The 23957-nt window shown below is 41.6% G+C and overlaps 1 protein-coding gene across 2 annotated transcripts in view; it reads left to right on the forward strand.

Moving 5' to 3' along the window:
- slc35f4 (solute carrier family 35 member F4) overlaps nucleotides 1-23957 on the forward strand; it is a 33858-nt gene that overhangs the window by 5348 nt on the left and 4553 nt on the right. Inside the window, exons 1-5 of one of the 2 annotated variants that reach the window (XM_053509588.1) lie at nucleotides 4260-4406; nucleotides 12972-13272; nucleotides 15553-15772; nucleotides 23355-23480; nucleotides 23584-23776. In XM_053509588.1, coding sequence (XP_053365563.1) covers nucleotides 4331-4406; nucleotides 12972-13272; nucleotides 15553-15772; nucleotides 23355-23480; nucleotides 23584-23776 — 916 coding nt within the window. In that variant the 5' untranslated portion in view covers nucleotides 4260-4330. Of the gene's footprint in view, nucleotides 1-4259; nucleotides 4407-12971; nucleotides 13273-15552; nucleotides 15773-23354; nucleotides 23481-23583; nucleotides 23777-23957 lie in introns of those variants that run through there. The other variant, XM_053509587.1, reaches the window with a different exon arrangement.

The raw sequence follows: 23957 nt of genomic DNA on the forward strand, positions 1-23957 counted from the left end.
TCAGCCTCTCTCTCTCCCTCTCTCTGTCTTTCGTCTCCTAGAGCGTTGAGTATTAGAGGCGCACAAAAGGCAGGCGAGGTGTGTAGACAATAGTGGAGGAACATGCCACTGATCTAAATGACAAAGGCCTGATCGCAGCAGTGTATCAAGGTAGAAGGGAGGGCTCGGCCGTTGCTATGGGAGGGGGAAATGAGGGGCACATTTGGAATGATAGTCCATGACGTGACTGCAGGTCAGCAGGCCTTTCTGTATGTGATGGATGGAAGGATGAATGAATAAATAAATGAAAGGACAGATGGATGGATGGATGGCTGGTGCTAGCTGGACTTATAAAAGAATAGTGATAATGAGAAACCAGGTGGGATATCAGTTAGAAGACATAAAAGGTGCTACTATGGATGTAACGTAATATAATATATTATTCAGATTGAAGAGATAATGTGCTCTATAAGATACAGACAGCTATATGAGAGGTCAGAATGGTTTTTAATACGTCTGTATCTGAATAGCGGTTGCTTTCTGACTAGGGTCCCATAAGAAGCAACAAAAATGGTGTTTTGGTTTTCAGGTAGGTATGAGCGAAATAAGATTCAGATATGAAACTCATGGAAGATAAAAGACCCTTCATTCGTTTATGGTTTATTTTAGTAACTGCCTGGTCAGCGCTGCTAATTTGTTTGCTGTTTAAGGAAACGCAACTGATTGAATCCAGTATATCATGGACCGTTACCAACAAAAATAATAACTGTATAGACTGGGCAACAAATCTAGTTGGGACTTATTATGGGATAATTAGATTTAAGGAACAGTCAGACCAATTACCAGACCTGCTGACACACATGCTGACACTGCTGGAATTATTGTTTTTTTTCTTGTTCTACTTTTATTTATTTATTTATTTATTTATTTATTTATTTTTTATTTTTTTTGGGGGGGGGGGGCATCATATTACGGTTTACATTATATACTCAGATTTGTAAAATTTGAATGTGTGTGGATACACTTAAGGATACACAGCATTATGACATTGCATATTGTAGTGGAACACCTGCATCCCTACAGTAGACAATCCTGCAAATATCTATAGCCAATCATGTTGATGCAACAGAGTTTATAAAATCCTAAACCCCTACTGCAAGTCAAGAGCTTGAGTTAAATTTCAGATCCAAATCATGAGAAAAATTTGAGCTTAATTCTTTTTTCTAGGTAAATATTGCACAAACAGCTTATCTCTTGGGATTTTACACACAACAGTCTCTAGGGTTTACATAGAGTGGGTGTGGAAAATGCAGAAGCATCCAGTTGATGTCTTGTTAATGAGAGAGCTTTGATGAGTCCTGGACCCTCTGGATTGATCTGAACAGAAGAACCTATAGTGATTATAACAACTGTTTAACAACTCACCTCTACTGTACATACCTGACATGTGAACCCACATCATCCACAATGAATACAGTAATATTTGGGCTGTTTTGTCTACATCTGGGGAATGTTAAATCTTCAGCATGCATCTTCCTTTCCTTGCCACAAAATGCTAGACATTGTGAACTGTCCCTCCAGACATATTCAGATTGAGTGCTTTATTATGACGGAAGTCAAGAAACTAATGATATAAAGAATGCATTATGGGGTTGCCTGAGAGCATATTGTGCTGCTGTGTGTATACAGTATGTGTAAGTGTGATTAAGGTCTTGCTCTGCTTGCTCAAACTACTCCGAATGTGCATGTAAAGTGTGCCTTAAATACGCCGTCTATCTTTACTCAGTTGAGGGGTGAAGCATTTAAAAAGAAACAACCTTTCTTGCGTGTGCATCTCAGCAGTGATTTAGATTATGTCAGAAAAAGAGAGAGAGAGAAAGAGAGAGAGAGAGAGACAGAAAACCGGAGGGTGAGACATGTGCTTATGTCAGGAATATCTCACTCTGTGGTCGTGCTGTCTGCTGGGAGAGAGTAGGAAGCATGTGTTGGAGGAGGAGAGTGTGTGGGTGTTTGAAGAATCAAGTGTGGATCAATTGAAGGGGGATGACTTTGAAACCACAGAGAGTGTTTCAGCGTTAGGTTGATGCAGTGTTAATGGGATTTCCCTGAGTTGACAGGAGAGCTTTGGGCCAGGACAGCCAAGCCTTAGGACACACCCGTCTGGAGAAATCCGCACAGCATAATCATGTAAATGTAAACATATTTAAGCTGTGTCGTCTTCCGACTACAGCCAAACAAAGGATAGGATTGTACAGTATATCAACATGACAGTGTATCATGATAAGGATTTTTTATTTTATTTGTATATTATATAACATTATACAATACCACTGTAGATATTTGGAGCTATGGCGGCTCAGCAGTTAGGGTTCTGAGTTAATGGTGAGAAGGCTGTAATTGTAAGAAAGCTCCTTAGGTCTTTAACTAAGAGAGATCCATAAGAGAGAGGTGAAAATATATTGCAAATGAATAAAATGCAAAAGTAAAATAAGTTATATCCACTACTGGCAAAAATATTATAGATCAATGCTTGAAGTATCATACATGATACTTATTATGATACAAAAAACATATGAAGCGCTGACACTCAAATGTCAACAATATCCCTCGTTATCAATATATCAGCCCAGCGATAAATTTCGAATGTAGTACTAGTTTTTGAAGTATGAAATCACAGTGAGAGCCCAGTGTCTATTTGTAATCCGTTTCAGAATTACATTAAACCACCTAAAACATTAAAACGGCTCGATCAGAGGGCTCAATATTAACAGCTGTCTTGTAGTCCGGGAATATCATGTCCAAGTGTGGCAACATGCATGCGCAAAATTCATATCTTGATTTTTATTTAAAGAATATATATATTTTTTAAATCTTACTTTTAATCTATTAATCTGCTCTATTAACCTACTATTTAATTGTGCTCTTAAATTTGTCTAATGTTTTTATTTACCGATAAGACAATATGTTTCAGGAATAGTATCGCGTTTGCATTTCAGTGTTTCACAGTTCACCTCATCACAGTGAAAATGTCCTTCTTCAAATTTGGCTTTAAAAAGGATAATACTTTTAAGAGTGAAAAAAAATCTTCCAAAATTGGTGAAGATGTGTTATTAAAATGTCGTTTTAGAATGCAGTTATATAATGAATCAAAAACCAAGAATGTATAGATTTATAAAAAAAATAAAATAAATAAAGTGACAATGCATGCTTAATATCTTTTAGATTTATATCTCAAAGCTTCTGTCATACTAAAGCAATCCTAATCTGATTGCAGACATGACAAAAACCCTGATATTTAAGTGTAAGTATGCCATATTGGTATTTTATTTTATCAGACATGTGAGAGCAAACCAGAGAGGAAGAGTCCTCAAACTAAACGTTTAGCAACCTGAACCATTCTACTTAATTTATTATCCCCAGTCCTATGTGAAGCACCTTACTATGTCTTCAACAAACCCACGCTGTTCTCTGCACTCATCACTCAACAGCAGTGGTTCAGGACCGCTGACACTTTAGAAGAGACATAGTCGACCCTCCTGGGGTAAATGCTAGAAAGAGCATCATAGTGCTGTGAAAAGCACTGTGTTTCATGGAGAAGATTTTACCCGAGAGTCCCTAAGGCCTGGGGTTTGGCGAGCATAGCTCTGCAGTCGCTCCAGCATCAGAGCAAGACCATGATCAGACGGAACAGACGAGAGCTTTCGAGTTGAGGACAAGAGCTCCTGAAGGAGGTAGAGAGTGATTGGGGTAAAAGAGACATGAAAAGACAGATGGCACACTTTTCGATTACCTATGATTTCTTTTCGCTGGCCCATGTGACCATGTAGGCGACCGGCATGAGGCCAGAGACAAACGAGCAGGAAGGGAGAGGGGCAAACCCATCATAATTAGCCTGAGCTGCTTGGTTACCTCCCAAACAAAGCAGTGGAACAGTTGTGCAGCCGGGGAGGCGGAGAGAGAGAGGGGGAAGAGAGACAGAGAGGAGAGCGCGAGAGAGAGAGAGAGAGAATGATTGCACTGTTCCACACACACTTGAAGCCTAGTCTCCCTAGGAGACACAGAATAACAGAATGACAGTGCAGCTGTGACGCTTGGAGTATCGTGGCAGGCTATGGTTATATGTAGTGACAGAGAGAGAGTTGGAGAAAGGCAGGTGGAAGTCAGTTGACAGTAGGAGGAGGGGAGAGAACACAAACTAAGGGAAAAAATGAAAAAAAAAATAGTGAAGGAAAAATGAGTTAAAGCAGATATGCAGGTAGGGGTGAAGAGGATCTGTCAGAAGAGTTGAGCCACACGCGTACGCGCGCACACACACATCAGGCACACTCCCGAAACAGGGACGCAGAGAAGGATGAAGAAACATTCCGCTAGAGTGGCTCCTCTCAGCTCGTACAGCACACAGGTCCTCACCTGCCCCATCTCTGAAGGTAACTAGTTTTGTGGTTGCGGTTGTGTGAATAGAGAAGAAAAAAAACATCCAATAGTTAGAGTGATGAGTATACAGTGCTGCTGCAGGCTTATCAAGATCTCCGTATTAATGTGTGTGCGTGTCTCTGTGCATTTTTTTTTTTTTTATATAATTTTTTTTTTTACATTCGGAGGTGTGCATGAGCATGAAATGTATCTGTTAACAAGGTGCAGGTAACATTCGTAGGTAAACACATATCTATAGATAGCAAGTGTGGTTCTCTGCCAATTTAGATAGCATTCAGGATTGCTTACACCTCTGGAGCTAGGAACAAAATGTAAGCAGGGTTTGTTAGATGACAGGGAACATGCTGAGTTCAGGGTCCCTGATGTGAACATGGTGGAAACAGGACTGAAAATTCTGACTTGAACGCTGCCACTGTAAAGGTACAAGAGATGAGTTATTTACTAATTAGTAGCTACGTATTATTATTATTATTATTAAGTTACATTTTTAAATGTTTTTGAGTTGGCCCTTAAAAGTAACCTAAATGACTACCAATGATAATAATAACTATAACTAACTATTTGCCCAGTATACAACCATTTGAAGGAGTACCTGTCATTTATTAATATAAATTTTTTTTTGCCAGAAATATTTCCTACTTCCTAGAAAACATGGTAAAACAAGTGAAATTTACTTCTGAACAAGAAAACTCTGGTTAATTTTTAGGGTCGCAGGGGATCTGGAGCCTATCCCAAGAGGCTTAGGGCACAAGGGGGTGCCTGGACAGGGTGCCATTTGCGACACATGCACGCACACACGCAGTTAGCCTAATCTTTATGTTTTTGGTTTGGGAGGAAACCGGAGTACCCGGAGGAAACCCACCAAGCACAGGGAGAACATGTAAACTCCACGCACAGAAAGGCGGGAATCGAACCCGGACCCTGGAGGTGCTAGGCGACAGTGCTATCCACTAAGTCACAGTCATATATTTGCTATCAATGCATAATTTTCTAGTATTTTAGAAAAAAAAATCTACAATAACTTAGCTAATAGTACTGCAGTATTAAACCTTTTCCGAAACTATTACATTACCATTGTTTTATTAAATCTGCCTAATATCATTACAGTTGAATCTAATTAAGTATGGGCAGAATGTATTAGTTGTGTGGATTATGTTCGCTATTAGCTCTAGTGTCAAACATCCCATTATAACTATGATGGCGATGTTAGTCTAGAACAGTTACTGTAGGTTTACCGTGTAATTTCTTCTTTAGTAAATATTAGAGAACCGTGGAGAAATGATTTTTGGCAGTAAAAAAAATGTAAATGCTTTATTAGAGGTTTGTACTTCATCCTGCATTTATTTCAGTTTTATAAAGACATTTTTACAAGTGCATTATGAGTTTGTGTGTGTAACGAGGTAGGGGTGAATAAAAGAGGATTCTTGTGGACAAGAATAGACCTTTTGGCTAGTATGTAAACTAGCAGGCTATCACAAAGTAATAGTATAGAATGTTTATTTAAGACGTTTTTAAAGGAGACCTAGCATTAGCTTTCAGCAACCTGAACTCTTAATACTCCATTTATAAGCTAAAGTCCTCCTCGTAAAGTGTGCAGGTCTCTCAGTATCTGTAGTTGCTGAATTTAGCATTTTGCCAACTATTGGCTAATAATACCTGATGCTAATTAGAGCAAAAATAAATAAAACAATATCAATTATTAATAATGAAAGAAGTTCATAACAGATAATTAAAACACGCAAATATGCATTTGCAGCAAAAGTTAAAACCTTATTTGGCAAAACTTTGTTGAAATGACTTTATGCATGCATTTAATTTATATACAAACAGTAATATAAAAACATATATGCATAAAAAGATTAAAAAAGCTTTTATTATATTGATGCTGGTAGCTTCACCACAGGCTCCAAAGCAAAGCTCTGAAACAACTTTCTGCTCCATAAAATACTAGTGGAGTGTTTAAACTAACTACATTTACGATAAAACAGAGTCTTGCAGTCTCATTTAAATCGAAAACTTCACATTAGTTTTATGCACTAGTCCTTTTTGTACAGTGGGCTAAAGAGGAATCCGTGTTTATATCATATTAACTGCTTCATAATACAAGCTAATTCTCATGGATACTGAGGGGATGATGAAAATTCATGCAACAATCATGATTCATGAAACAAAGTAAAATAAACTTTTACACACTTGATTCATATAGCATGCTTTGCCACAGATAATATTTGACCGAACCCTGGTGCATTTATTGCCATTGTCTGAGTCCTTATCCTGGTGTTCACACAGCACTCACACTCAAGTGCTGAATAAATAACCAGACAGGGTTGACTCAGACTTGAATAGACTCAGGGTGGTCTCTGTCTACTTCCAAGCAAACTCAAGTGCTGTCAGATTGCAGAGAGAAAGTAATTACACTCGGAATTAACCCAAATGCAGGAGACAGGCAGCATTCTGCAGGTGTGCCTTATATTGGGGCCAATCCCAAAAGACCAACTTTTTCAATGTGGCATCTATTTCAACATTCTATGGGTATAAAAAGCTGTTATTGTCAGTAAGTCATTCCAAGTTCATCATTTCAACAGCCATGTACACACAACGTCACTTAACGGACGAGCAGCGCCACCTGGCCATGGCGCGCCTTCATGTCGGTCGCAGGCAGTCAGATGTTGCTCATGAACTTGGTGTGTCTCAAAGTCTCATCAACAGACTCAAGACACAGAACTACTGGCAGAGTTCATGACAGACCCAGGAGTGGAGCCCCACGAGTGACAGACCGCAACGCTGATCAGTACCTAAGGACCTATGTTCTTAGACATTTTTCGTTGACTGGCTCAGGGGTTGGCATTGTTGCCTTGCCAGTTGGGGGTTCATGCATTCTCTGGGTACCCCAGTTTCCTCCCACAGTCCAAAGACATTGAGTGTAGGACGATTTGCATTTTTAAATTGCCTGTAATGTTTGAGTGTGTGTGAAATTGTGTATCTCGCCTCACGCTCTAAGTTTCTGGGATAGGCTCATGAGGCCCTACACAGGTTAAGCAGTATAGATAAGGGATGGATGGACATTTCAAAGCATTTGAGGACAGTTTTAATCCTGTGTTACAGCTTTTAAATTGCATTGTGACACAAAAATAAACCAAGAACCAAAACAAACAAAATAATTAATTTGAGTCAGACACAGTGAACAATAAGGATTGCTTGTCTGTATCAGAGACATACTAAATCTCTGTTCCTGTAGAAGAATAAGTGAGAATATATGGAAACTGTATCTGCTGTGATGTCTGCACCGCAAGTGCATTTTTCGCAGGCTGCTAAAGTAAGTGACACAACAGCTCATGTAAGTGATGTAGTCTCAAATGCATATTCACTCTCTTCTATGTGAGAAATAATTTTGCTGCTGGATTGTAAATCATGTAGAAACCTTGCGAAGAGGACATTCCTGTAGACTGAAGGAGCCGAATGACCAGAAACCTGAAACACAAAGTGGGAAGTTAGGGAGTAACTTTTTTATTTAAATGGAATAAAGTATGTGCAGGATGTTCATTGATTTTGGTGCTGTTATTATTAGTTCTGGCATAATCCTGTTTAATACTGTCATCCTTCCAATCCATCTTGTGCTTCAAAAGCATTTACTGCTCACAATTTAAATGTTAAAATTATATCTTAACATTTTGGTGTAAGCATGAGCTAGTCTCAATACCAGCAACTGTTTATGGTATTTCAGACATTTTTCATTAAGTATTTCATCACTTTTTTGTGCTCTTGTTAAGGTAGGCAAGTGTAAAGTGTTTTTTATCTTGCAGGCAGAGATGTACTGCACTGCAACATATTCATTTGTGAACAAACAGTAGGTGAAGCGAATCATGTTGATGTATTACACCAGACTAAAATGCACAAAGGACAAAGCAGAGACTAGGGTTCAATCAATATGATCTTTTTTCAGGGTCGATGCCGATACCGGTTCTCAGTAAGGAAGGAGACTAATAACCAGTATTTGAAACCAATATGCATTTGCAGCAGAAATGAAAACCTTGCTTTGCAAAACCTTATTGAAATGCCTTTAAGCATTTTACCACTTTATCCTGCATTCAGGGTTGCAGGGACCTGGAGCATATCCAAGGAAACTTAGGGCACGAGGCAGGGTGCCAATTCATTGCAGGGCACACACACACAACTATTCACACACTATGGGCAATTTGGAAATACCAATTAGTCTAATCTACATGTCTTTGGACTGTGGGAGGAAACCGGAGTACCCGGAGGAAACCCACCAGGCACAGGGAGAACATGCAAACTCCATGCACACAGATATGGAAATTGAACCTGGCTGGGGATCGAACCCGGACCGAGGTGCGAGGTGACAATGCTAACCACTACACCACTCTCATAACTGTTCTTTTATTCTACACAATGAAAAAGTCCCAGTTTGATTTGAATCTCCCCTGTTTGTTTAAGCATAGAGAAAACACATAGAGTTTTAATGATGTTAAATTCAGTTCACCCTTAAAAAACTCTTTACTTAAAGATTGTATGAAAGTATAATACTTTTGGCAAATATTTTTCTAATGCAGAAAAGTCACACGATACATTTCAGTATAAATTAGCTTCCGTACACTTGAGGTTCAAATATTAGGCTTTTCTTTTCTTTTTTTTTTTTCCATTGTATTGGAAACTTGTTTAATGCAGTTTTCCTTACCAGAATATATAAAAATTTAATAGAAGAGCGCCCTCAAGAAACACATCTAATGAGAGTAAATTCAGGTGCACATGTCTGACACATTTGGGTGCACAGTCATTCGTTTTCTGAATGAATACAATGAGTTTCATCACAAATTGCATCAACAATTTGAGTGAAAAGTACAATCCAAGAAACAATTACATGAATTTCAGAATGTTTTAGTATTTAGCACTTGAAGTCACATGGACCACATATGTGTTGTGTTAAACCTGATGAAATCTATCAGATATCAAATCTATCAGAAATCCTGATACTATTCTGGACTATTGTTGACTAAATATATGTTTCAGTAGAACCAGTCATCAGAAACACCCAAGAAAAATCTGACCTCCTGTATTATGGAGTTATCATGCTCAATAGCATAAATTAGCTTAAATATAATGTAAATGAATAAGTAAAATGTCATTCAATATATATTAAACATTTTATCTATTTATTTTACATTTTTCAAAATTCTTTAACTTTTTGTTTATTACCAATATTTTGTGTAAAATGGAAAAGAGCTACTTTTTGATGTGAGTTTAGTTTTTAGAAACTACTCTTACTCTCCGCAACCTCTTAAATAACTGTTTAGCCCCTGGGAATAATGCAGTGCTGTAAGAATGACTTACATTTATAACACTTTTAAATTTATGTAAAGTTTTGCTTGAATGCAGAAAACCAGCACTGTGTGTGTGTGTGTGTGTGCGCGTGTGTGTGTGTGCGCGTGTGTGTGTGTGTGCGCGTATTTGCTGACAAAGCATACTGCGGGTTAGCAGTGATAGACTGGTGCATGTCATCCTTTATTCCTGCCCTGGTGTAAATTGATCATTCTGTGTCTACTGCAAAATGGATCTTTATTGGCTCTGTGCTACTAACTCGCTTCCTCTCTGATCCTGCTTTGTGTCTAAGAGAGCAAATGTCGCACGTGAACCCTGATCTTCCAAACGCAAAACTGCAAAGCAGTTGTTAAGTGCTATTCCTCGTTTTTTATGCTTTAATTCAGTAATATAGTCTGTTGATATTAATATCAATAGTTATTCATAGTAATATGAAGGGATTCTATTGTTGATAACATGAAGATGTCCACATTATCAACAGAAATTGGTACATAGGGCCCATGCTGATGTTAAGGGTCTGAGATAGCTTGCCGTTAAACTACAATTGAAGGTAAGAAAAAAACATGTGGATGCAATGGTCTGTTATGGCTGAGGAGACTGGGCTAATGTACTACTGTAACTTAATGCCTTTAGGTTTATGGGTTATAAATTTGTGAATAGGCCTCTGTGAAGTCTACGAATTGGCCTGCTTTCTATTGTATAAATTGGAGGATAATTTACTTTTACTTTTAATTATTTACTTAAATATTGATTATTTGTTTAATGAAGCCATTTCTCAGTTGAATGTGACATGGTGTATGGTGCCAGACAAATACTTTTAAATACCTGTATTTTCTAATGCTTTGTTACAGTTTAATCCCTATGAGACGACAGGGTTCTACTGGAACAGGTTCACTGCAACTGGAGTAACCCCTGTCATGTTCATTTTAGTAACATATCCGCTTAACCAACTGACAGCCCTTACTAAATGGTTGTGTTGGGAATGAGTAGCATTCAGCACAGGCGTTACTCCATCTGTATTAAATACTTTGTAACTTTGAAAAATCCCAACTTGATTAATCTGAGTGAAGCTTCATATAAATCACAGGTGAACTTTGGAATGCATTTTCAATTGTAGTGGAATTTTTGGCCCCAATTACATTCATTGTTCTCATTCTATCCCATAAGAACAGGGATCTCATGAACCTATTTTAATAAACCTACAGTATTCAGAAAAAAAAAACCTGAACGATCTCTTTCAAGGTTAAAATTGGTGAGCCTCAGATTCATACACCGTATTTATATGAACTCTTACACCGTATGCATTAATACCTCTATACCTGTACATTTGTATAGCTATCCAGTCAGTCAATCATGTGGCAGCAGATACTGTGTATGTCACACCACTCTGTGTAGACTCTAGGGACCATTGTGTGTGAAAATCCCAGCAGATCAGCAGTTTCTGATATACACTAACCAGCCCATCTGGTACCAACAAACATGCTATGTGTAAAGTCTTAAAAATGACACTTTTCCGCATTTGATTAACGTAAACTGAAGCTCATGTCCTGTATCTGCATTGATCTGCAATGTGCTGCCATAAACCTAAATAAATGATAATAACCAACACCTGCTGCTCATTCGGTTATCCACTGAGTGAGTCAGTCACCTTGCAGCAGCACAGCGCATCCAGTGAGCAGCAGGTCTGTGAATAGAAACACCTTACTGATAAGAGGGGTCAGAGGAATATGACCAGACTAGTTCCAGCTGACAGTGGGGCTATAGAAACTCAAATAACCACTCTTCTTTAAAAAAAAAATCTAAGCAGATTTTAAAGATTAGGTAGAAAGAAGCTTATTTTATCCCGTCGACAACTTTTTAGTTTAGCTGAGCCCGTGCCTACTCTATGCTTTTGTTAGATGACAGGAGTGGAACGTGATGTGGTCTCCTGCTTTTGTAGCTCATTTGCCTTAAGGTGCAGCATCTTTAGATGCTTTTCTGCTAACCACTGCTAGTTTTCTGTAGTTGTAAGAAGTGGAAATCTGCATTATCAGAGTCAACTAAAACACAGTACTTTCTCCACTGACCATTTCCTTCTGATCTCTCACATCATTAAAGCCTCTTTCCAGCTGCAAATCAACTGCCTACTGGATGCTTCCATGAATTGAAAAGTCTAATGTTTGTGAAAATTACAGGGGAAGTAGAAACACCCAAACCATCCCATCAGGTACCAACAACTAATTGACAGTCAGAGTCACAGAGATCATGTTTTTCCCCGTCATGATGTTTGAAATGAACAGCAACCAAAGCTTGTAACCTGTATCTGCCTGATTTTATGCACTATGCTTCTGCCAGAACGGTTGATTGCACAAAAGCATGCATGAGCAGTGGTGCAGGTGTTCCTGTTAAATGATGCTGATGAAGATGTGCAAAGGATTTCAAAAGAAATGAAGTCTAATTTTGCTAATACAAATCTTGTGCATTTACTAATCTTTTAAATATGTTTCAGTTTGGGATCTATGTACGGTATATTTTCATGCATCTTTGATAGCGCTTATCCTGTGTACTGGGTCACTGGGGCCTGGAGTCTATACCAGGAGGCTTAGGGCACGAGGCGGGGTACACCCTGCCAATCCATTACACTGCTAAATATATCTCAGCTCGTAATGCTCAGAAGAGCAGAAGCTCTCTTGTTGTAACCCCAGAGTCAAATTAATGCACACCTCTTGCTTCAGGTGACCTAATTTTTTATAAGTCCAAGGAGGTAGATATTCAGGAATGAGGTTATATTTAGAAGGATGTCACCTGGTTAAACAGACAGTTAGAGTTATTATATGGGGAGCCTCTTGTTGAGATTGTAGTGGTGCTGCTTCATGACTTCTGTGAGCCTATTTTTGACATAAGCTTGGACTGTGCCATGTAGGCAATTTTTTAACAGTACCTGCCATTAGTGCTTCACCTGCAGATAACTGACACTGCAAGCTATTGATCAATACATCCTTTTTAAGCGCAGAGAGACACCAGGGACAGATGCAGCCTGATCAGTGATGAAGACTTGAAATGCTTTATGGGTTCAATTTGAGGTTTCTTTTTTGGAATGATTTCCTGTAGTATCTTTTGACCCCGTCATGAGTATGGCATATTTTCTGTACAAATTCTGTTAAAATCAGTAAATATACTATGTCAAATTCTGGTACAAGTTGAAGTCATTGTAATTAACAATAATATTGTGTAATCTGTAGGAGATGAAGGTTCGGACTCCCACATTGAGACTCCAGCCAGCGAGACGAGCGGCGAAGTCACCGCCTATCAGACCTGTGTCAACGTAGCTCTGAAGGTCATAGGCGGACTGCTGCTGGTCTTGTGTGTGTCCTCATCCTGGGTGGGCACCACTCAGGTGGTTCAGTGGACCTTTAAGTCCTTCTCTTGCCCATTCTTCATCTCCTGGTTTAGCACCAATTGGAACATCCTTTTCTTTCCTCTTTACTACTCTGGCCATGTAGCCATCACAAGGGAAAAGCAGACACCTATTCAAAAATTCAGGTGAGTTAATTAAAACTCTATGCACTAAGAATGTAATCAAAGGGAAGTGACAAGAGACGAAATTTCGATGTCTTGGTATTTATGGATGTCAGGCTTGAACCCACAGGCAGTATTTTGGTTTCCTTCCATTTGCTTCCAGTTAAACTTTGCTTTTTGTTACTGATAAAAACTTTATTTTTGTACTATAATATAAAAGTTTTATTTTGAGTTTTACTGTAAATCCATAGTCAGTTTTGTATATATTGTATTTTGTATCAACATATTGATTTCTTTAGATATTGACATAAAGAGTATGTACAGTACATCAGGTCTTTATACCATTATGGCTTGACAGTGGGAAAGTTTTACTTTTATTAACAGCGTGTTGATAAAATACTGTCCATTGACTGTCTATTGATGAAGTCTCGTGTCCATTAAGTGTCCATCTTTCATTAACCTTCTGAGACAGAACCACATTTTTATCCTGGTGCTTCATCTCCATCCAGAACTCTTACAAAGCATCATGCCAATACATGTTAACATTTATCTCTTGTATCAGCCTTTCTGAATCATTTTAATGGCCTTACGCTAGCAAAGTAATCAAACCTGCGGTTATGTGGGACTGCGACCTCATTTAATATTTTTGACAAGAACTCACTAGTCAGTTATCCCTTCTCCTGAACCACTTTACCCTATCTGCTAGGAGACACAGCAGAAATTAATATCTTTTAGAACAGCAGCAGAGTACTAGCCAAGAAGACTAGCCTCAGGAAATGGAAATTAAAGAATACCATCAGTCTCACTCACTGGAAAATGTAATTTTTAAATTTATGTGAATGGGAAACTGCAGTGATAGCAACTTAATTCAATTCAATCACAACACATCATGTGTGTACATCAGTGACCCCCCCCCCCCCCCAAGTGCCTATATCTTTTCTCCAAAACCAAATGATCAAATGTGGTATTAATTAGTAATTACTATTTAATACTACTTACTTACTCGACTTCTATTCTGCTTTATCCTGGGTATACAGGGTTGCAAGAAGCCCAGAGCATACCCCAGAGTGCCAATCCATCACAGGGCTATTTATACTACTCTTACATTATTTTTATTATTATTATTATTATTATTTGTCTTTCGGCTGCTCCCTTTCAGAGGTCGCCGCAGCGAATCATCTGCCTCCATCTAACCCTATCCTCTGCATCCTCTTCTCTCACACCAACTAACTTCATGTCCTCTCTCACTGCATCCATAAATCTCCTCTGGCAGTTCCAACCTCAGCATCCTTCTACCGATATATTCACCATCTCTCCTCTGAACATATCCAAACCACCTCAATCTGGCCTCACTGACTTTATCTCCAAAACATCCAACATGGGTTGTCCCTCTGATGAACTCATTCTTGATATTCTAATTGTTATTATTATTTTCATTAGTTTTTTATTTTCTGTTTGTCTCCTTCCTCTCCATTTTGTTACATCTGTTGCAATTCTTGGTTTTACCAGACTTTATTTTATTAAGCATCCAGTAACAATAAAAAATTCTAAATGGTAATACTACATATACCTTAATATACAATATATAGAAGATTCATGCAATACTTACTGTGTAAACATGTTATATAACACTTTGAATAAAGTGCTACATAATTCGGAACATTTATTTAAACACGTGCTCTTTTAATAAATATCAGCATGTTAATGCTTCCATAGTCATCGAAGGTATGACAGCCATGCTTATAATTAGTACAACAGCATGACATTGAGTGTGATATGCTTTTATACAACAGTTCCACAAACAGATTATAACTTGTTTAATAATTGTAACAGTTATTTGGCCCTGCCAACACCTGTCCTTCTGCAACTGGTGGAATTAGCGTTAAGCTGTCAGTTAACAACCCACAGTTAGTGTAATTGGTTTCTAATCCTTACCGGTACTGTGTAGCCAAAACGGAACAGTTTTGTACAGTCTCCTAAGTTTCTCTTTCTGTTTCCACTTATTCCATATTAGAAAACTCTCAGCGGACTACTGACAAATAGCCTTAAAAAAAAAACGAAAGATAGTGCGTAATGCATGGTGTAGAATTCCTTGTTCCATACACCAGGCAGTGCCCTCCTTCAGGGGTTAAAAATTATTGGAACTCCTGTAAAGTGCAGTGATAGATAAATGTCCTGTTGTACCCTACAGTATATCAGCACTCATGGATTGCCAAATAGCTTGGTCAGAGCTGTTGTATAAAAAACTATAATGTTGGTTAGTGTAATTATTTTTATAATCAATATTCATAATTATTTGTGCAGGGAATGCAGTCGATTGTTTGGAGAGGAGGGAATGACACTGGGGCTGTTTCTAAAGAGAACGGCTCCTTTCTCCATCTTATGGACGCTGACAAACTATCTGTATGTGCTGGCATTGAGGAAACTTACAGCCACGGACGTTTCAGCACTCTACTGCTGCCACAAGGCTTTTGTCTTCCTCCTGTCATGGATAGTCCTCAAAGACCGCTTCATGGGTGTGCGGGTCTGTGTCCATAATATCCTTTCTAACTGAAGCACTGAAAGTGTGGAGATACAGTACACTAACCTGCAAATACTTCAAAATTACACAGTAACCTATCACACCTTATAGCAATTTTGAATTATATGAGATTGAAAGTATTGCCTTCTTGTAAAAAAAATAATAATAATAATTAAAAATTTAAGCAACAGCAAAAAAAAAAAAAAAACCTGAGAACTGGTTATTTGTTCAAGAAAAAAGCCGTCTGACTGACACTGTAAATAACTATCCCCAGACTTTTTCTGAAACTTGTTAGAAAACATGTAAAAACCATATCATGTTAAATCATTAGTTAGAGCTTCAGGCAAAAAAATAAAAAATAAGATTTATGCTGAACTTTTCCCCCTCAATCCAATAAGTCCTGTATATTTCACTCGAAAAGCTCATTGTAGCACAATGTCAGAAAGTTTTCCATAAAACATCTCATCATAGGCTGCCTTGAGGCATGAACGTTTCTTATTTCTTAAGTAAAGGTGAGGGCTGTGAAAGTCAAACATCGACCCCTTAAAATATATTAGACATTTGAACATTTGCAAACAAATGAGAGAATTTTCTCATAGAACCAACAAGACTTGGTTTTCCCATCACAGCCAGTAGTGTCACGGTTCGTAGTTGCCGTGGTAGACCCAAGTGCAGATGAGGAGCAGGAAGTGGTGCTTTTAGACCTGTTATGGCAAGACAGGCTTAAATCCGTGCACAAGGCAGACGTGACAGTTAGATTGGAACCCTGCTTGCGCTGACGCGTGCACTTTGTACTGGATGCGGAAGCGGAGCGCCGCTGTGCGGTGAATGAGCTCCGTGTCGAGAGCAGGCGTGTGTAACTTGAGCTCGCATGGAATGCGGAAGCGGAGCGCCGGCGCGAGGTGAATGAGCTCTGTGTAGAGAGCCGGCGTGTGTGACTTGAGCTCGCATGGAATGCGGAAGCGGAGCGCCGGCGTGAGGTGAATGATCCGTGACGTGAGGCGAAGACGTGGTCATTGAAACGAAGCGAGGTCGGAAACGAGAAGGCAAAACGAGACAGAACGCTGGAATACTGGACATGGTGAGTGCACAATAATCTGGCGAGGAAGTGTAGTTAGAGTACGAGTTAAGTAGGGAGGAGAGGTGATTATAGATTGAGTACAGGTGTGCAGAGTGGAGAATGAGGCGGTGAAAAGAAAGCAGTGGGATGGATCATGAAACTGGAGTGTGCAGGTGATTCATGACAGGGCTGTGACTTGGCGGGTCATGACAGTACCCCCCCCTCTACGAACGCCTCCGGGCGTTCTAGCAGGCGCCTCGGGGTGAAGTCTGTGGAACTCAGTAATCAGAGATCGGTCTAGTATAAATCTGGCTGGTACCCAACTTCTTTCTTCAGGGCCATAGCCCTCCCAGTCCACCAAGTACTGAAGACCGCGTCCGCGTCGGCGAGACTTAAGAAGCCGGCGAACTGTAAAGGCCTCCCCCCCATCTATGAGTTTGGGTGGTGGAGGGGGACGGGGGGGTGGAGCCAACGGACACGCAACCAACCTACGGATCTGGGAGACGTGAAAGGTGGGATTAATTCGGCGCATGGACAATGGCAGGGCCAGTCTGACGGAGCATGGGTTGATGATGCGGGTGATGGTGAATGGGCCGATGAACCTTGGTGAGAGCTTCTTGGAAGTTGTCTTGAGTGGAAGATCGCGAGCAGAAAGCATGACCCTTTGGCCGATGTGGTACCTGGGAGCGGCTAGACGATGCCTGTTAGCTTTGTGCTGGAAGATGCTGACCGAATGTTGTAGTCGGGTACGAGCACGTTGCCATGTCCTTTTGCAGCGGCGAACAAAGGCTTGAGCTGAGGGGACCGCGGCTTCTTCCTCCTGGGAGGGGAACAGTGGTGGTTGGTAACCGAGACAACACTGGAAAGGGGACATTCCCGTGGAGGAGGTGGGGAGCGAGTTATGAGCATACTCGATCCATGGGAGAAATCGGCTCCAAGAAGAAGTGTCGTGAGACGCCATGCACCTCAATGATTTTTCGAGTTCCTGGTTCATGCGCTCAGTTTGGCCGTTGCTTTGAGGGTGAAAGCCAGACGAGAGACTAGGTGTGGCCCCGATAAGACCACAGAAGGCCTTCCAAAATTGTGCTGAGAACTGAGGGCCTCTGTCTGAGACAATGTCTGTAGGCAGTCCGTGAAGTCGAAAGACATGAGTAATTAGAAGCTCGGCTGTCTCCTTGGCAGAGGGAAGTTTGGGTAATGGAATGAAGTGGGCAGACTTTGAGAACCGGTCGACCACGGTTAAAATACAGGTGTTGTTGTCCGAAGGTGGTAATCCGGTCACAAAATCAATAGAGATGTGAGACCAGGGGCGGTGGGGAATCTGGAGGGGTCTTAGGAGACCCTCGGGGGCACGATTTGTAGTCTTATTTCTGGAACATGTGTCGCAGGATGCCACAAAGTCTCCGACATCTTCCTTGATAGTGGGCCACCAAAAGCGTTGTTGCGTCAAAAAACGGGTACGGGTCACCCCTGGGTGGCAGGCTAGTCTGGAGCAGTGTGCCCAATCCAAAACTTGGGGGCGTAGACGTGCTGGTACGAAAAGTAGCCCAGGTGGGACATTGCTTGGGCCCGGCTCTTGTTCAAGGGACTGAAGGACTGCGTTCTCCACTTCCAGCCGTGTAGTGGCCACAAGACAGTGAGGTGGAAGGATGGTCTCTATTGAGGGTGTATCCTGAGGAGTGGAGAACTGCCGGGAGAGGGCATCGGGCTTGACATTCTTGGAACCTGGGCGATAGGACAGCGTGAAGTGGAAGCGTGAGAAGAACAATGACCAGCGTGCTTGGCGTGAGTTGAGTCTTTTGGCTGATCTTAAGTATTCAAGGTTCTTGTGGTCAGTCCAGACTAAAAACGGGTGTTCAGCCCCCTCCAGCCAGTGTCTCCATTCCTGAAGGGCGAGCTTGACTGCCAGTAACTCACGGTCTCCGATGTCATAGTTGCGCTCCGGGGCCGTGAGTCGACGGGAAAAGAAGGAGCAGGGGTGAAGCTTATTATCCTTTGGTGACCTCTGAGAAAGAACGGCCCCGACTCCCGTCTCAGAAGCGTCAACTTCGACAACAAATTGAAGGGAGGGGTCTGGGAAGGTAAGGATGGGTGCCGTGGTAAAACGGTGCTTGAGTTCAGCTAGAGCCTTCTCTGCCAGGGGATTCCATTTAAATGGCGTCTTAGTGGAGGTGAGTGTTGTGAGCGGGGCTGCCACCGTGCTGTAACTCCTAATGAAACGGCGATAAAAGTTGGCAAACCCCAGAAAGCGTTGAAGCTCTCGTCTACAAGATGGCACTGGCCAGTCTGTGACTGCCTTGACCTTGGTCGGGTCCATTTGAATGCCCGCAGGTGAGATAGAGAATCCCAGGAAGGAGGTGGAGTCAACGTGAAACTCACATTTTTCAGCCTTGACATAAAGTTTGTTTTCCAATAACCGTTGTAGAACCTGACGTACGTGGATCTTGTGTTCCCTCAGTGAACGAGAAAAAACCAAGATATCGTCAAGATATGCAAACACAAAGATGTTGAGGAAGTCTCTGAGGACATCATTAATGAGTGCCTGGAAAACTGCGGGTGCGTTGGTTAAACCGAATGGAACCACCAGGTATTCATAGTGACCAGTAGGGGTGTTAAAGGCAGTCTTCCACTCATCACCTTCCCTTATTCTGACTAGGTGGTAAGCATTTCTCAGGTCTAACTTGGTGAAAATGCGGGCATCCTGGAGCAGCTCAAAGGCAGTAGACATTAAGGGAAGTGGATAGCGGTTTTTAATGGTGATTTCGTTCAATCCTCTGTAATCGATGCAGGGTCTGAGGGACTTGTCTTTCTTTTCCACAAAGAAAAATCCCGCACCAGCAGGGGAGGACGAGGGGCGGATGATCCCTGCCGCAAGCGATTCGGTAATATATTGTTCCATGGCCTCTCTTTCAGGGCGAGAGAGGGAGTAGAGTCGTCCCTTGGGTGGGGTGGTGCCTGGGAGGAGATCAATAGCACAGTCGTAGGGTCGGTGAGGTGGTAGTGAGACAGCCCGTGACTTGCTGAAGACCGGCTGCAGATCTAGGTAATCTACCGGGACCTGGGACAAACTGGGAATCTCCTCCTGTGGCGTGGAACGAGTCTGGGTTATGGCCGCGGAGCGTAGACACGAAGAGTGGCAAGTTGAGTGCCAATCGAGAATGCTCATTCTTACCCAATCGATGTGGGGGTTATGTATCCTTAACCATGGCAGCCCCAAAATAATCGGGGCGTGTGCATTTCTCACGATGAGGAAGGTGATGGTTTCTGTATGGTTGCCAGAGAAGCATAGCGTAACGGGGGAAGTGCGGTGAGTAATCTGAGAAAGTTTGCTTCCATCGAGCGCCTGAACATTGAATGGTTGAGTGACTCGTACAAGCGGAATCTCCAATTGAGAGGCCGTGGCTGAGGACATTAGGTTTTGGTCGGCTCCAGAGTCCACCAGGGCATATGTAATATGAGACTGCTCTTTGAGGGTTAGTGTAACAGCAAAGCATGATCGTTTATCTGAGAAAGAGGTAAAGCTGGAGTTCCCCATGGTACCCAGCATAACCGGGGGGTTCCGCCCCTTTAATGGGCAGTTACATACGGCATGGCCAATCCTTCCGCAGTAAAAACAGGCCCCGTCATCCCTTCGCCGTTGCCGTTCCTTTGGCGAGATGCGTGTGCGGTCAACCTGCATTGGTTCAGGAGATGAATTCGATGTGTCTGAGGTCATGGTCGAGGGGTAAGGCTTAGGAGATTGATAATGTTCCTCTTGCCGAGTCCGTTTATGGGCGTCAATACGGGTCGCTAGGTCAAATAGCCCCTGCAGATCCGATGGAAGCTCACGGGCTGCGAGCTCATCCTTGATTAAATCGGAAAGTCCATGAAAAAATGCATCAAAGAGCGCCTGCTCACTCCAGCCACTAGAGGGAGCCAAAGTACGAAAATCAATGGCATAGTCAGAGACGGAGCGAGCCCCCTGGCGTAGCTGGAGTATTTGGTTTGCTGCCTGGTGTCCCGAAAATGAACGGTCGAAAACCCTCCTCATTTCATCAGCGAAAGCTTTGAGGGTCAAACAGCAGGGAACCTGTGCATCCCATAGTGACGTTCCCCAATCCCTTGCCTTCCCGGAGAGGAGGGTGATTATGTAAGCGACTTTTGACCGTTCTGTGGGGAATGAGGAGGCTTGCAGCTCAAACACGAGAGAGCACTGAGAGAGAAAAGAGCGACAGGTGGAGGGATCCCCGTTATAGGTGGGTGGCGCCGGGAGACATGGCTCGCGATGGAAGGCATCCACCGGAGGGGGGGGCAAACAAGGGGGTGCTGAGGACGGGTGTGTTTGCTGCACTTGGTTGGTGAGTAACGTCAGGGTCTCTGTGAGAGTTTGGAGAGTGTTCGTTATCTGTCGAATTTCCTGCTGGTGAGTATCCAAGAGAGTTTCTTGACTCTTTAATGCCCCCTCCAGGTGAGTAATCTCTGCTGGGTCCATATTTGGCCAGATTATACTGTCACGGTTCGTAGTTGCCGTGGTAGACCCAAGTGCAGATGAGGAGCAGGAAGTGGTGCTTTTAGACCTGTTATGGCAAGACAGGCTTAAATCCGTGCACAAGGCAGACGTGACAGTTAGATTGGAACCCTGCTTGCGCTGACGCGTGCACTTTGTACTGGATGCGGAAGCGGAGCGCCGCTGTGCGGTGAATGAGCTCCGTGTAGAGAGCAGGCGTGTGTAACTTGAGCTCGCATGGAATGCGGAAGCGGAGCGCCGGCGCGAGGTGAATGAGCTCTGTGTAGAGAGCCGGCGTGTGTGACTTGAGCTCGCATGGAATGCGGAAGCGGAGCGCCGGCGTGAGGTGAATGATCCGTGACGTGAGGCGAAGACGTGGTCATTGAAACGAAGCGAGGTCGGAAACGAGAAGGCAAAACGAGACAGAACGCTGGAATACTGGACATGGTGAGTGCACAATAATCTGGCGAGGAAGTGTAGTTAGAGTACGAGTTAAGTAGGGAGGAGAGGTGATTATAGATTGAGTACAGGTGTGCAGAGTGGAGAATGAGGCGGTGAAAAGAAAGCAGTGGGATGGATCATGAAACTGGAGTGTGCAGGTGATTCATGACAGGGCTGTGACTTGGCGGGTCATGACAAGTAGACACTCTGATATGTGCTGCTTCTACCAGAGCCAGCACTATACAACTGGCTCTGTCCTTTAATAAAGCTTCTGCATGTGACCCAATGTAAAACCAAGACAGCCGCTATTTTGACTGGTTTTACAGTAAATTTTACAGTTGTTGTGCATAGGAATGTCGCAACACATGCAGCCAAAAACCTAGAAGACAAATTGAATTTCCCACTAACAAAAAGAAAATGGATTTGTAGACATCCAATGGTGGGACGAGGTTAATTCTGGTCAACGATCACTCCCTGTTGGTGATTACTGGTGCTTTGTTTCATCTCAGGTAGCATAATTATGAAATAAATACATTTTCGTAAATTGGAATAAAAAAATACCAATACACACTACCAGTCAAAAGTTTGGACACAACTTCTAATTCTATTGTCTTTCCTCATTTCTATTTCTTTCTACACTGTAACACAATACTAAAGGCGTCCAAAATATGCAATAATCTCCTCTGAACAGTTGATGTTGAGATGTGTCTGGCTTCATTACGGCTCTAATCTGAGGTGCTGGTAACTCTAAATAAACTTCTCCTCTGCAGCAGAGATAGCTTTTGGTCTTGCTTTCCTGGGATGGTCTTCATGAGAGCCAGTTTCATCATGGTGCTTGATGGGTTTTGTGGATGCACTTTGCAATACTGTTCTTACAAGAGCTATTCCAGCTGACCTTCGTGTCTCAAAATAAAAACTGACTGTTTCTGTTGTTGTTGTCATTACTAAATTATCTAATTCCATATATCTAATTCATAGGTTAACTATGCTTTACTACTGTTCTAGACTTTTACTGTACTAGACTTTTGACGGTTTTGAACATGACGTACTTGTGCTACTTTTGCTAATTGACACTACATGAAGCAGTTAATGGGTGGGGCTGTTGTTCTGTATTCACTAGCTTATTATGGTATTCTTATTATTTCTCATGGTATTCAGTTAGAATTCACTATATCTTTGATGTTAATGTTTCCTCAAATCTTAAATTAGATTTTTTTCCAAACCATTTTTTTTTATAAAACCAGTTTTATCATACACACACTTTTAGAACACAGATCATTTTAAAACACTTTTAGACATTATTACTAACTCTAATAACTAACTAATTGAACGTTGCTTGGCACAAATCTAATGATGCTTTAACTAATTGTTTAGATTTCGACTGAAAGTGATTATTGTTATACAACTGCTCATTTAAAAAAGCATAAAATCTTATCTAATATCTTACTCAAGGTCAAATCAGTGATCTGTTCTGCCGATGCAATTAATTAAAGTGAGAGAAACTGTAGTGATCATGCATATTGTAAATATTTCAGATTGCCATGCATGAAGATAAAGTGAGCTTTTAACTGAACAGTACACTTATTTTTAATCCCTAGATTGTAGCTGCCATTATGGCCATCACGGGTATTGTCATGATGGCCTATGCTGACGGTTTCCATGGAGACTCGATCATAGGTGTGGCTTTAGCCGTAGGCTCGGCTTCCACTTCAGCTCTTTACAAGGTTAGTACAGTTAGCAACAATGCTTTATGTTAACCATTTATCAATATGATGAGACTCTGAACAGCTTCTTTACGTTAGTGTACTGCGATCTGTCCAACTCAAGGTTCTGTTTAAGATGTTCCTGGGCAGTGCCAACTTGGGAGAGGTCGCTCACTTCTTCTCCACCATGGGCTTCTTCAACCTGATCTTCATCTCCTGTGTACCTCTCATCCTCTACTTCACTAGGGTGGAGCACTGGGGCTCGTTGTCCTCTCTGCCGTGGGGTTACCTGTGCGGTGTGGCTGGTCTGTGGTTGGGTGAGTGCAAAAACATGCAAAATTTTGCAACCATCATGCTTTTAGAATGAGAAAAAATAATTTTAGTCAAAAACATTTAGAAACAAATCATCCAGAGCGAATCTGAAGAAGTCAAAGTATAAAACCTGTTTGAAGGCTTTCTAAGGACAATAAAGTATTATAAATACCTTTGGTATGTGGC

The sequence above is a fragment of the Clarias gariepinus genome, chromosome 13, assembly GCF_024256425.1.
Source record: "Clarias gariepinus isolate MV-2021 ecotype Netherlands chromosome 13, CGAR_prim_01v2, whole genome shotgun sequence".
NCBI classification, from domain to species: domain Eukaryota; kingdom Metazoa; phylum Chordata; class Actinopteri; order Siluriformes; family Clariidae; genus Clarias; species Clarias gariepinus.